The sequence below is a fragment of the Echinops telfairi genome, unplaced genomic scaffold (genome assembly GCF_000313985.2).
Source record: "Echinops telfairi isolate 266 unplaced genomic scaffold, ASM31398v2 ScPeMD7_7424;HRSCAF=8462, whole genome shotgun sequence".
Classification (NCBI taxonomy): domain Eukaryota; kingdom Metazoa; phylum Chordata; class Mammalia; order Afrosoricida; family Tenrecidae; genus Echinops; species Echinops telfairi.
The window spans coordinates 89,862,374-89,877,318 of NW_022111324.1; the positions used below are offsets into that span (position 1 = coordinate 89,862,374).

Sequence of the window (14,945 nt, forward strand, 5' to 3'; positions counted from 1 at the left end):
ACTAAGCTGCTACCTCTTGGGAGAAGGAGAGGGGCTGTGTTGGGTCAAGACAGATGGAGCTTCCAGGCCCCAGTCCTGCTCAATCCCTAACTTGGGGGTAGTCACACGGGTGATTGCTGTATTATTGTATGATTCCACAATAACAGAATATTTAGGAAGATGGACTTCCCCAAACCCTGTGCTAAAACAATACAACATTGAAAACGCCAGAGGATAGACTCAAATCTGTGGGTGAGTGGCACTGACTGACTTAGGAAAATTAGCTGGAGTATTTTAATCCAAAAGCCTACAGATCTCTTTAAATTCAAGAGATCAACAATATAATGTTTGATGAAAAATGATTAATAGAATTAGAAATGACTGTCCAAATAAGGAAAATTTTAAGAGAGTTTAAAACAATAGATGTGCTTCAATTGCTGAAAACTTGGCACACAAGAGCATGTGAGAACCCACCCTGGGATCCAGTACTAACTCCCATGCCAGTGTGTAAGGCCTTCAGTTTTGTCATCTGTGCAAGGGGGAGGAATAACAGTATTTACCTCCCAGGGTTGTTCTAAAGAATATATGTTAATATGTATAAAGCACCTAAATATAGCTGGTTAAAAGAAAAAAAGATATGTGGGAGTCCGAGCTATTCAAAAGCTTCCTCAGGTACCAACTTCCCCTGCCTAATGAAATTTAATTTCTGATCAGCACATACCTTTTCTATGAGGTCTATAAATAAAGCATATAGTACAGCATTGAGGAGGATTTTAAAAAGAGCTAAAATTAAGAATTATATTAAAACAGACTTCTTATAGACTTTCAGAAGAAGGAAGCAAGATAAATGGATCCATCTTTGAGTCTTTGGCTATTGGAGAAATTTTTAAAAATCAAAAAGTAATTAAAAAGCAGTCAATAACATAACCTAACATTTCCCCACGTCCATGCAGCCAATCAGTTACTAGTGTAGGTCTGGTATCCGGAGTAAGAATTCGTGGGATTCCTGTATTCAAAACTCTGAGCCAGGACAGCAACATTGTGCACACAAGTCAAATACCAGCTTGGTGGACTAAAAAATCAGTGTTCAGAGCAGACTAAGGAATAAGCAAGAAATAAAACTCGGCCCATACAGAGAGCTCCCTAACCTGAGGCCATCCAGTCACTATTTTCCTAATTCAGACTTGATTAAAAATGTCTTTTAATGCTAGTAACTATTTTAAGGTTTATTCTAAGAACAGATTTTTATAGTCCATTTGATGAGTAATATACAGGAGTAGTACCTTCATTGTATATACGTTTTCTCTGAAGCTGGTCAACACTATACATTGTTGGCAATAAACTTTTCATAAATCAGTCTTCTACAATACATCCTTATTTTATAATTAGACTGCCAAGTTTCAATCATTTGTACTAACAGTTGATTTATTTTGCTTTGTAAAATCTTGGCTAGATTAATATGAACATTGTTTGTATTTTAAGTGCCCTTCCCTTAAAAAAGAAAGAAAACGTGTTTGCTGAATTAAAAGCATGGAGTGGCAAGAAGGGGCAGGAGAGATATGTTTCTGCTGCTTACTGGTTGATTCCTGCAACTCTACCCTTTTGTCCACACCGGTATAGCTTGTTGTAAAGAGTTTTATATACTCGCCCCCACCTATTTAGTAAAAATCTAAAATTGTACCATAAAAACAATTCTATACATACTTTATCCCCCCAAAGCAATTAGGTAAATAAACTATGTGTGTGTGGATAGGGGCTGGGAGGCAGCAGTGGTGAAAAGTTACAATGAGAAAACATGAAACATTAAAAAGTTTCAGAGTAGACCACCTGTTGGATCGGGACACCTGTAACTGAACAACTGTAAGGGTGGTGCCGGGCTGGGCAGTGTTTCATTCTGTTGTGCTCAGGGCGGCTATGGGTGGGCACCGACTTGATGAGACTTCACAGTACTATGAACTGGGAATGGCTGATCCCGGGAATACACTTTCTTTTTCTCCAGACCGTTCAACTAGCATAAGAAACCAAACCCATTGCCACTGAGTCCCTTCTGACACACGCGGAGTCTGTTGAACAAAACAGAACTCAACCACAGGGTCTCCAGGGCTGTTCTCTTAATGGAGCTGACGGTCCTACCTTTCTCCCACGGAGCTGCTGCCTGGTTAGCAGCTGACCCGCTCCACTCCACTCCACTCCACTCGACTCCACTCCACTCGACTCCACTCCACTCCCAGTATTCCTCCCAGATAAGGAGGGGGCCTTGGTTTATTAACTCTATCAAGAAACAATTGCTAACTGAAAGGTTGGAAGTCTGAGGTGCCTTGGAAGAAAGGCTTGACAATCTAAACAGGAAGTCAGTCGTTGAAAAATATGGAGCATAGTTCTGCTCTGACACACATGAAGCCGACATGAACTCAAACTGCCTTGACAGCAACTGCAGCTGAACTAGAACCCCACTCTAGGTGCCAGTGTGATGAGGCTGAGGGTGTTGGGCAAAGTTCTCTTTAGCCTCAAAACACAGACACTGTAGGAAGAACGAGCCAGCCTGCATTCTTGGGGTCGCAGACAAAATACAAATGAACAGTTGAGGCAGGGTCAGTGCTGTGAAACACATGTTTTGAGGGTTGGGGTCGGACTTTAGCTGGGCTGGCTGGCACTGACACTCCCTCCTACTAGAGTGCTTCTGTTTTTCTGGTGTGTGACCTACTTCAGGCCATAACCTTGCAGATGGCCCCCACCTCTGCCTGGATAGACCTAAGCCATCTGAAGACAGGGGAGAATGGAGCTGATACGGAGGCAGGCAGGCCCATGCCTTCTCCTTTGGGATTTGGGCTTTTCAGTGTTTACAGAATCTCAGCAGGAGATATTCAATAGGTCAGTCTTTTATGTTTTAATTAGCGAAGTTTTTTTTATCTCCTCCCATGGCAAGCAAAGCAAACAGCCAAATTCAAAGTCCTCCAGTGCACTTGCACAGGTTGAGGGACAGGCAAGAGAACGTACTAAAAAGACTACACATAATGGTTTGAATTCCATATTGAGCAAAAATCTGCAATGAGAGTCAGAAAATGATTTCAGAGTCATCCTCAACTAAGCATGACATGTAAAAAGCAACCAAGTGGCAAAGGGCTCTACTCACTCACATACATCCACCATTTCTGCAACACACACTCAGTTTAGACACACATTATACACACACTCAGTTAAACATGGTAGGGAAAAATATAAAATCTACAAGAAATCGAATCCAGCACTTTATGCGCTTTCTAATAGTCTAAACTCATTAAATTAATGAATGGTTAAAGTATTTAAGAAAGTCTACTTCGAATGCGTTTACATATCCCTATCTCTGTTTATAAATTAGTGTGCTCTGAAAGCAGTTTCCATAGAAATTTACTCCATAGCAATGCCAAGTTATTTTTATTAGGCCAATTACATTTGCCTTTCATACGATTAGCTGTTTTACAAAGCTTCTCAACTTTGCGTGAGATATTAGAAGGTTGTAAAATCTCAAGATTTTTTTTGAATATAGGCCATTTTTAACTGCCCTTGAAATTAAGATAAGAGCAATCCAGGCCATCAAAGTCATTAATCGTCTTTAAATATTATTTCAGCTATTTACTATTATACATATTTTAAGCCAAATTATTACATGATATGTAGTCGGAATGACAATTTGAAAGTAATCTTTAAACTGTGTTTGTCCCAGCTGACAGGAGAAAGAATAGGAGGTGGTCATTTACAATTTTTGCTACCTAAAACCCATGCCCTATCTTCTGGTAAACACCACTTGGCTTTTCTTCAGGGGATGAGCTTTCTTCATTTGCAGCTGAGTGCTGTGATGGGACTGGCTCCCACCCTGCACAGGGCCTGGCCTACTCGGTGAAAGAAAGGGCTGTGAGACAAAGGCGGCGGTGTGAGGGAAGGGTTGCCTTCAGACTCTCTCCCTTTGCAGACATGTTCATGTTAGTGCACCAGGTAGGTAGGAGAGCATCCCCAGTATTAGTTCATCTGACTCTGTCCTCCAATTTTAAAGCCTGTTGGGGAAAAGTCAAGCAGTAACTCAGATGATTTGGGAAGGCCCTCGTGGCAAGAAAGGACAATGGTGGCACAGCTGCCATGGAGTAATTACTGGACGCAGTTAAACTTGAATAAATACTTGTCTTGCCTAGACCTTTTGTGAAATCAAAGGCAAGAATTACAAATAACTAGTTTTAAAATCACGGTACAAACATATGTTAAAGATTAGTTTTAAACCACTTGTGAGTATATATTAAATTTAGCTTATTTTAATTTTAAAATATCCAGCTGCTAACCCAAAAACACTCTTAGGGTTATATAGAAGAGTTTAGAGCTTCCTTCCTTATAATGAAGATCTTAGAGACAGAATGCATAATCCTTTACTATAGGAGCTACACACTTACGTAACACCAAGATTATCCCTAATTACTATAATCTGAGTGTTAGGCAGCAGACTGAATTGTGTGAGAGAGAAAAAAGGTCTGCCTAGAGCAATTGTTATCATCATTTGATCTTCCGTCAAATTGAAAGTAAGCGATAGGAAAGGAAAATCACAAACATGGGAATTTAATAATGAGCCAGTACCCACAATTAGATTTTAGAAGCCAGCACATCTGAAAGCAGGCAATCAGGTGATGGCCTACCTCCTGTTTATGCTGCTGGCCTTTGTATCTGGCCCGAGGTATTGACTCAGTAGGGCCTTGAAACGACTCCGTTCCCTCCCCTGGCTGGACCCCTAGGACCTGCGCCGATGAGCAGGGCAATGACAGAGCACTCACCTGGAATGAGAGGAGAGCTCACTAAGGTCGCCTATGCTGCCTTCGGCAGCATTGCTGACAGAAATGGCAGAGGCGTAGCTGTGAACTGCGTACATCTTCACTTGTTCAGCATCAGGTCCAGAGATGTCAGCAGACTCAGCCCACTGCTCGGCCCGGCTGTGGACCATGGACCTGCTGCCAGTCAGGTGCAATGGGCCAAGGATCGACGTGGGCACGCAGGGGGTAGTGTCGATACCACTGTCCGTGGAGGCCCCTTTAATGTAGGTTAAGCCCAGCAGTTCCGGATCGATCAGGTCTGCAGACCCAAAGTGCTTATCATCACTGTTGCTGGAGGTGTTGCTGGAAAGTGTATTGCTGCTGGAATGACGTGAGCAACTTTTATCTCCAATCTTGAGAAGAAAGAGAAGCAAACACTTTCAAACGGACCTTCCTCATAAAGGCCGCTCTTCTCATGCAGATTCACAAAACTATAACCCTAAATGGTCTCATCTAGACTCTCATGAGCCACTCACTACTGCAAGTGAGACAGCGGTAAACTCACTTTTTATGCAAAAGTCCCTGTTTCCTACTTTTTAAACTTTATCTTCAGTGGGTAGTTCTCCTTTTGAAGTCTGGGTGAACTATTTATTCATGAAGCACAATGACATTGTCACAGTAACACTAGTAATAAAATAATCGATAGTGGACCATCCTGCTACCAATACAACAGTTCCATAACTATTACTTCCTTACATAACTAGAGGGCCAGTTCAGAATTTTGATCAGAAGACCGTGGTCTGAGTCACAGTGATAGCACTCTCGGGCAGCCACCAAACCACCCTGTGCTTACAATACTGAACTGACACGGCTAATGGGTGGGACAAATCAGATAATAAGCTATATACAAGAGTACTTTGCTGTTGCAAAGCACAATAAAAGCATGAGGTACTTTTCCATGAGAGATCAGTTAAATGATGTGCCAAATGACAAGGGACAGGATTTCTATTCATGTAGCTACGTCTGAAAACGAGTCTGGGGTACCTTGAGGATAAAAATAAACAGAAGACAGTAAGTGTTCTAGTCTGTCCACTGTGTTCATACTGATAAGGACCCTCTTACTTGCCTGGGAAATGAATGATAGCTACAGCAAAGGACTGAAGAATACCGCACACAAGCACGTGATCGATTTAACTGTGGTTTGGCCCTTTTCTTCTTTTATTCACTCCAATCAGATCCTTTGGCAAATACCCTTGGTCTTTTTATCGTTCATTCATCAATATTCTAAAGTCTATACTTCTTCCTGCTTCCCTCTACTTTAACTACTGTTAGAGCTGTTTGCTGGCAGGATTTAAATAGATACTGAGGCCGACTCAAGAACAGGGGCAGGTCACAGGTTAGGAAAGAAAGGTGGCCCATGCTGGCTAATGGGTGACATGAAGGCTCGCCAATGCCACACTGAGGGGCCGAAAGACACAGTCTGGAGCAGGAGCACACAATACTTCTGTAAAAGAACCTGAAATTGGCCAACAATGCGAGTCGAGCTATCAGGAGGACTAGGGGAGGGTGGGGGGAGAAAGGGGAATCGATCACAAGGATCAACATAGAACCCCCTTTCAGGGGGATGAGCAATGGAACAGTGGGTGAGGGGCAATGGCGGATAATGGTAGATATGAAAATAATAATCTGTAACTTATCAAGGGTTCATGAGGGAGGGGTGAAGAAATGGCAAGCAGCTATCAGGGGCTCAAGTGGGAAGAGAATGCTTTGAAAATGATGATGGCGGCATATGTGCAAATGTCACTGACACACTGGAGGAATGTATGGATTGTGATAAGAGAAGTAAGAGCCCCCAATAAAAGTATTGAATAAAAACAAAAATAAAACAATAAGGATATCATGGGGAAACAAACTGAAATTGTTTACTATATATGGCAACAATCAACAATTCCTGTTACCAAGTTTAAGTGAAACATTTGCTTCATTGGCCATAGTCTGCCTCATAGGATTGTCATGAGGAGTGAACTCACTGTGCACCGCCCCGTGGGGAAGGGTCAGGCACTACTGTAACAGTGCACACCCGCTGCCTGTTGCCTTGCCACTGTGAATATGTGCCACTGTGCACAAAGCACTGACCAGGGAGCAGTAACTGCACACCACATCACACACCACTGAACCAACACTGACCTCTCTACGTTATGCCCCTAAATGGATGCATGGCTAGTAGGTTAAAAATGGAACTATTATTTAATAGCTACAACAATGGATATCAAAGATCAAAGCCTGGCAATATACTCCTGGTATTGCCATTGATTTGTGGTATGACCTTTCTTTGAGGTATTTTATGAATGAGGGCAAGAAGGAGGGGAGGGAGCTCTACTCAACTTTTTCCCTTTCCTTTACCTCTAGGAGACAAACGGTGAGACATCCTATAAGAATCCCTGACAATAGTGTTACACTAGTGATGTATGCATTGTGATGCATTAGTCCTGAATAAAGGTGCAATTCATTTACACATGAAAGACTTACATGAGAAAGTTTATTGGGAGAATCTTTACAACTTCCATCTTTCTGCAGGGCTCTTTCTTTATAGGAACTCCGTACTTTGGAAGGTGGACCATGCCATTTAGCTTCTGTTGTATAAAGAGAGAAGAGTTGGGTATCTAATTTCTAATGCTTGCAAAAGAGTAGCGGAGAGCAGAGGTTTGGTACAAACATATCAAATGTGTTGTTCTAGGACTTGCCGGCCTTACCCAGGAGCAAGTCTTAGAAGTAAAGACATCAGTGCAATAAAGTTCAAAGCCACTAAGGTGCCATCAACCAGGGCTACCCCGCTATCGAGTCGGGGACTGGCTTATGATCGCCAGCAGGAGGCACAAAGGTGCTCCCTGAAAACCTACCAAAGGAAGGAATAAACCGCGATGTGCAAGGGAAGAGAAGAGAGGGCTGTAAAAGGAGGCCCTCTCCTCTGGGAATTATTACCAGGGTGCCTGCTTCCTTCCACGATGTCCTCTCGCTGCTCCCTGGCCCCTTCACACTCCAGAGGGCCTGAGCCCTGGTGGTCAAGTAGCAGAGGAGACTGGCCCCTGGAAAGAAACATACACTTGAGCCTCTCTGCTCATTCCATCCATTGGTGTGACCACTGTGATTTTGGCTGTAAATCAGCAATGCAAAGAAAATGCCAGATCAGAAGCTGTCTTCTAGCGTGTGGAAAATGCAGTATCTGTCAGCCCAGTCCTGCCAGAAACACTAATATTTGTGAAACTAGGGGATCTGGTTCCACTGAAGGGTCAGTAGAGGCACGTTGATGACAGATAAAGAAATCCTGCTGACTCCAAGGCCAACACAGAGCGCACTGTTCTTTTCTTCTCAGGCCTATTATATATGGCCCTGAGACTTCTCTGCAAGCAATATATATATATATATATTGCATCCAGACTACTTCCAGGTGGGTATTATTTTATGGAAACCAAAAATATAAAAATACACTTCTTACAGGTGAAGTAAGGCAAAACATTGTTTTCTCACATCACAATGTGATTCTTTTGGTACATAGAAACACTAGACAATGTTTTTCTATTTCTATAAAAACTCCTCTGTACTTATAAATTACAATTTGATTTAGAAAAAGCAGTTTACATAACCACTTAAAACAATCTATTACATAAGGTACACAATATATAGAACTCAGACTACAAGCCTACATCAGAAGAGAAGTGGGCCCCAGGGGGAGAAATTTCACATGATACAGATGAAATCAGAAATAAAGCTTCTCTTCTCACATGGCTCTTCTCCTTGGTCACAGTCATTCTCTAGTTGAAATCACTCCTATCCAGCACCTTTAAACCTGGGAGGATTGACTCTATGGCAAACCAGCCCTCTAAACGCTGCTTCAAGGAGCAATGACTGTTCCAAAAAATAACAAAAGCAGTAGGAATGCACAGAGACCTGCCCTTTTCTTCCCTAAAAGCTCTCAATGCCTTCCTTGAGTTTTCAGCATCAATCCGTGTGGCTGTCACTACGTTCACAAGAGCTCCTGGCTCTGTCAGCGCTGCCTCCTGGAAACCAGGCACGTACTCCAAGGGCAAGTTCATAGAAAAGCCTTCAAGGCAGGCAAACTTCTTCTCAAGCAGGAAGCAAAAAAGACATGTCAAATGCTTGCCACACACTAAATCTGCTTTCTCTGATTCTGATGGTGTCTGAGGAGAAAAGGCACTTGCAAAAGAATCTGACTTTGCTCCGCTTCAGTAACTGAAGGGAGAGAAAACTCTCAAGGGCCATCGAACCCCTTAGACCTTGAACTTTCACTTTTTAAGATAGCCTTTCTTTTTATCACAAAGGAAAAAGAATTAGCTGAGGATACAGATGAATTGAGTGCTTCCTAAAACAGAAATAAAGAGCTTTCTAACCGGGACAAGTTATTTGACTGAAACTCATGCCTGGCATACAATGTAAGAACCCACAGACAATATAAACACGCTTGACATAATCCCAAGAGCATGCCACTCCTGGAGGACAATAAGATAAAAGGGACAGTACCCGTCATATGGCACTTGCTGTCTCCAGTGGCCACCACTGGCGCTGGGCCCCGGGTCGCTGGAAGATGACTGGTTGCTGGGCGAACTTCTGCAATGTTGACCAGAGTCATTAACAGTGCACTGGGGGCTCTGTGGACGGTCAACACCTTGACCTGGCCTGTTTGTTTTCCAAATACATTCATTTTTTTATGACGACAAAAAAAGGGAGAAATATGCATTTTAATGTGAACCAGAATAAATCATACAGGATAAAACAAAGTAAGGATGGATATGATATATTAGGTAATGAGAGGTTTATTATTAAAGGGAAGGGATGCAAGCAGAAAGGAGTTTTCCCCTCTAAGGTGTTAAACCTCAAACAATGATTCCAGTGAAACAGGAAGGTGTCCCACCACAACCCCTGGGAATGCGTAACTCTGCAAACATCGGCACTTCTTGCCATGCAGCACACAAGCAAAGCCATGTTTTGGTTCTCTACTTAACTGCATGCAGAGAGAAATTCCCAAATTTGGCAAGACCTACTCATTTTCACACATCATGTGAATGCAACTCTATTCATCTTTTTTATAAGCACAAAAGTGAGTAAAATTCAAGAACTCATGTAATAAAACTACACTTACCAACTTTCCCTTTTGCTACTTTTTGTTGTTGTTGTTCCTCTTGATTTTCCCCTTGTAATTTCCTTACTTTGATTTTATTAAGGCAGGTTCATTCTGCAGACCCCTTTCCTTTCCCATGTCACTTGTGGCCCTGCTGCTCCTGTGACCTAACCTATGTGTATTATTTTGAATGTAGGTGGTCTAGACACTCAGTAGGACTTTCTCTCAACAGGGAGGTTCAGGGCGAAGATGGGTCAGTTGTAATTTCAAATTAAAACTGGATAATTCTAGAAATAACAAACTGGAAAAAGCAGTAAATAGGACCACATTAAAAATTTTCTACCAATTATGATTGGTACTCATATAGGCTATATATGTGCATGTACACTTTAAAGCATTTTGCATGGATTAATTTATTTAATCCCATTAATGCCTGATAAAAATTCTATCATTATTTTCTTTTCTTAGAGAATAAACAGAAGGTGTACAGAGGACAAGTAACTTGACCCTCGGTAGCACACACCTTGGAAGTGAAGAGTTGGGATTCAAACCCAGGTGCCCTGACTCACAGCATAATATCAGACTAGCATTTGGCAAGCTGCTTTGAGAAAACTCACGATGTGGCAATGGTATATAAGTTACTAAGGGTAAAGTAAAACAGGAATAGGAATTAACAACAACAAAATTAATTTGTTTTATTCACTTAAAAGGACCTCTGCAAATTTTGCAGATAAAAATTCTCACCAGCTTCTAAACAAACACATTCTTTCATTGAACAATTTAATTTTAAAGTGTCCCTTACTTTTAAAAATAAACTTTGAAGAAAAATGCCAATAATGTCAAACCTTTTAATGTATGACATACACAGTGATGTTGGGAATTGGGCATTGATTTTTCAGGGGCAGTTTTGCTTTACTTATACTCAAAATTATGTTCATCTGGAGGAGCCCTGGTGGCACTGCTGGGTAAGTGTTGGGCTGCTAATTAGTGGTTCAAACCCAACTCAGGATAAAGCTATCCAATCCCATAAAGATTTATACCTTCAGAAACGCTACATAGGAGGGTTGCTCTAAGTCAGAATTGACTCTATGACAATGGGCTTGTTTTTGGAATTTGGTTTTGTTTTGTGTTGTGGGGTGGATGAATGCAGTGCGATTCCGAGAGTACCTTTTCTAAGGCTGTTCAGAGCAAACTGGCCAGGGGACGAGGGCCTGATGGGCTGGGGTGTGGCTAAAGTCTGCCTTTTGGCCAAAGCTATTGTTGAGCCTAGAGGAAGCTGGGCCACTGAGTCTGGAGCCTACATGCCATTCTTTGGGCCAATCTGCTCAGAGCAAGCAACTTAGAAATCATTAAAGCAAATAAAAAGTCCCTCCATACAAGATCACATTCTTAAACATCATCATTTTACACGAGCTGTCTTTGAAGATGCAGCAGGAGTCTTGAGACAGGACAAAGCGTTACCTTGTGCCATCAGGCAGCTTCCGGTCAAAGGAGGTGCTACGAGGGATGGCTGCTTGTGCTTGCTGGAGGAGCTGTTGGCACTGTAGCCGGTCGGGTGTGCCAGGCACAGGCGAGACTCTGGAGAGGGGCTGCATGGTGGCAGGGGTGGGCACTCGGTGCCAGGTAGTGTTCCTCCTGAAGGGTGTCTTGTACTCGCATGGTGTGCCCTCACTGTCCAGTTTGTATTCCACCATGGGGATGCGGCAGAGCTCCGAGCACCCTCTGTGGACAGCAAGAGACCGTGAGAAGAGGGGTGTGGCTGAGTCATACACACAGCTCCCTCTGGCTGTGCCTGAGCAAGGCCAGCCGACACACGCAACAGAAACCGTGACGTTCTGCAAGTCCCAGGAACCTCTCCCGAGAACGAAAATTCTTTCATGGATTTTGAGATTAGACTGAATCACCACCACTACCATCATCATTATCTGCCAGCAGTTATAGAGGTCAGGAATGATGAAGACCTATAGCTTGAGTAGCCATACACAATGTTGCACTAGTGAACTGGTGGGGGCACCTGTGCCAATAGGGCTCTAATGGCTATTAAAATGCTGAGATGCAATGGACAAAAAGCTACAGTCCCTAGTTCATTTTGACCCACTCTTCCCTCTTTGAGGAATGGAGTTATTAATACCTAGCATAAGAAAAAGTCTCCTGGTCCCTGCAGGTTATTAAAAATTTTAAATCCATTTCTGGACATCACGGGCACTACAATTAGAAATTACAGGCAGAACCAAGATTGCACACGTTGTCTCCAGTCTCCAAATTCTTGGTTTCTGCCTGAACAGAAAGAGATCCTACAAATGAGGACACAGCCAATGATAACAATTTTAATGGATGATAGGCATGTTCCTTCCTTGTCTGTATGAAAACTTACCCATTGTATGCGTTGTATATATGCTGCTCACTGTATGCCAACTATACCTCAGTAAAGTTGTAACTAAATCTTATAAAGGAGGAGGAGAAAAGCTTCCTTTTGTTAAAAGCTGGATCCGTCCAGAAAGCCTTTGGTAAATAAGGTACAATGGAAGACCGGGCTACTTAGCGAGCAACCAAACTGGGCCATAGTAACTTGGTTGAGATGAAAGACAAAATATAATTTTTATAAAGCAATTGAGTCATGTTTGAAACCCTATAAAATGAACTTTAACTTGTGCTTGCTGGGATTGGCAAATTCTAATTGGTTTCTTGTTGCAATATCCTTCTCATTGCAAATTGGTATGAGATTTACCTTCCTAAAAATGTGCAGTGTCTCCTTATTGCCTCTGAAATGCACCCTCTACATAGGTCCTTACTTCCAGGGCACTTTCCTTAGTTCCTAAAAAATGCCATCCTGTCCACTTTGGAGTTCAAGGCAATGTGGCTAATAGACCACAGAACTGGACCACATTTAATTTTGATTGACTTAACAAACGGATCATTCACTTTTTTTAAAGTAGGACTGCAGCGAATTGAGTATGGAAATCCACTTTTTCATTAAATTTGGCATCTGAATTGCTATAATGTAAAATATACACTGGAGTTTGAAGACCTAATACAAAAAAAAATGTAAACTCTCTTACTAGGACCTTTTATAATAATGTTATGTTGAAATTAAAATTCATTAGAAATATTTGTATTACTTTATAAAATATGTATTAATTATAGTATACAATGAATATAAATATATAAAATATTTACAGTATTAAAAACAATTGCACTTGTTTCTTTTGACCTGTAATTGGATACAAGATGATTTCCAGTGAAATGGTTCTGTTGGACGGGGCTGCCGAGAAGAACCTGCTGCTTAACAACTGGGAGCACATGTGTTCTTTGCAAATGCCTGGTTGGCACCCAATTGGCTGGCTCTTTCCTCTTCCCCAGCAATCATATCCTCCCAGTATCGGCTCAAATCCCACCTTCTGGAAAAGATTTTCCAACTCTGCTAAGCAGTACAAAGGCTAGCCAGCCTCTGTACAAGTTTACAAAGCTATATGTGGCCTGGGTAGGGCCTCTGACAGGAAGGGTGGGACATAGGCCCAGGGGCAGAGGAGAAATGGCAAGATCCTGGTGAATTCGGTCTAGTGGCCTGATACCTTTATATACACAAATCATAGGACTGCAGAGAAGGCTCTATCCCACACTGATGGTGACATTTCGTTCTTTCCATCCCATCTGCTATTTTTGGGTCTGATTAATTGGCAGATAATGCCACTGGGAATTCCAAGTCTATCTTTTTAGTTAGTTTGCAAACTTTTAGAAGGACCATAATATATTTTGAATCAATTTGCATGCTTGCGTGCACAACATCAGTCATATTAAATGTGGGCAATTGACATATTTTGTAGCTTAAAAAATGCTTCACCTAGAAATTAAGATGGTGGCTGGCTATCAGATAAAATAGCATCTGGAATCTTAGTGGCTTGTCTCCAAACAAGCAGTTATCTAAGTGAGCTGTCAACTAATTCCACATGGAAGAAGCACACCAGTACCAGTCATTGAAGGGTTGTAAATCATGTAATCTGAGGTCGAAGGAAGGATTAGTATCAGAGCCTAAATTTTGAGATTCTGACTTGCAGAAGGCTATGGATGGCAATGGGAGTCCATGATATATTTGTGGGAACTATGAAGGAAATAAGCCCCCGGTGATCTCCCCCTGTCCATAATTGAAGGATGAAAGGAAAGTGGTTACTAAGCAGAGGGCATTGGAGAGGTGAGTATAGAAGATCAAAGGGATAAACCTGACTTGAACAGTTAAAACTTTGTCAGTTGATCCCCCCTGTGTTAGTCTGGGTACTTTAGAAAAACAAATCCACAGAAACTCACGTATGAGAGTTTTATATAAAGGTTAAGTGCACCTCAAGAAAATATCCCAACCCAGTGCTGCCCAAGCCCACACATTAACCCACTAACCCATATGTCCAACACCAGTCCACACAGTCCTCCTCCAACTCACAAAACAGACACAACGATGCTGACTGTAACTGCAAGAGGCAAACCGAGTCAGTGAATGAGTAAACATCTCAGTGCTGTCAAGGGTCTCCACAAGGGTGCTCCAGCACCTAGGGCTGCATTGGGGTAGGTCCATGTGGCTTCTTGGGGATGTCTTGCAGGAAGTCAGCCTTGCAAGTTGAAGCAGGGAACTGCTAAGACAACTGGACCCTGTTGCGACCGTCACAAAGCAAGAGACCCTAGAACTAGAAAGGCAAGGCTCACTGAGCCATTTATCCCTCCACCCTTCAATTAGCCCCACATGTGTTTATCAGCCAGTTTGGCACACTAAACTAACTCAACCCACCCCTTGCCAACCTGGCACCTGTACATCAATCATTCTTTAGCTTAACAATGGCAATTAAGTAACACTTACAGCTTAATCCTATGATCCTGCGAATGTGTTCTCCCACCTATGAAAGTTTGTAAGCCAACCACTTCATGCCATTGTCCCCCCAATTTCGGGTATCCAATTTATCTATTGTCCACTTACATCAACCCAGTTCTCCGAGAAGACAATCATTTTTTGATATGAAGAGCCTTCATTCCAGTTGGAACCTTGTGAAGTCTGCATGCATAAGCAAAGTCAAATC

The 14,945-nt window shown here is 42.2% G+C and overlaps 1 protein-coding gene across 6 annotated transcripts in view; it reads right to left on the reverse strand.

Moving 5' to 3' along the window:
* SIPA1L2 (signal induced proliferation associated 1 like 2) overlaps window positions 1-14,945 on the reverse strand; it is a 214,692-nt gene that overhangs the window by 47,857 nt on the left and 151,890 nt on the right. For 4 of the 6 annotated variants that reach the window (XM_045297905.1, XM_045297904.1, XM_045297902.1 and 1 more), the window contains exons 10-14: window positions 11,347-11,607; window positions 9,288-9,443; window positions 7,731-7,834; window positions 7,278-7,381; window positions 4,773-5,161 (exon numbers count right to left, since the gene is read on the reverse strand). In XM_045297905.1, the coding sequence (XP_045153840.1) occupies window positions 4,773-5,161; window positions 7,278-7,381; window positions 7,731-7,834; window positions 9,288-9,443; window positions 11,347-11,607 (1,014 nt within the window). The remainder of the gene's footprint in view (window positions 1-4,772; window positions 5,162-7,277; window positions 7,382-7,730; window positions 7,835-9,287; window positions 9,444-11,346; window positions 11,608-14,945) is intronic. The other 2 variants (XM_045297903.1, XM_004712174.2) reach the window with 1 other exon arrangement.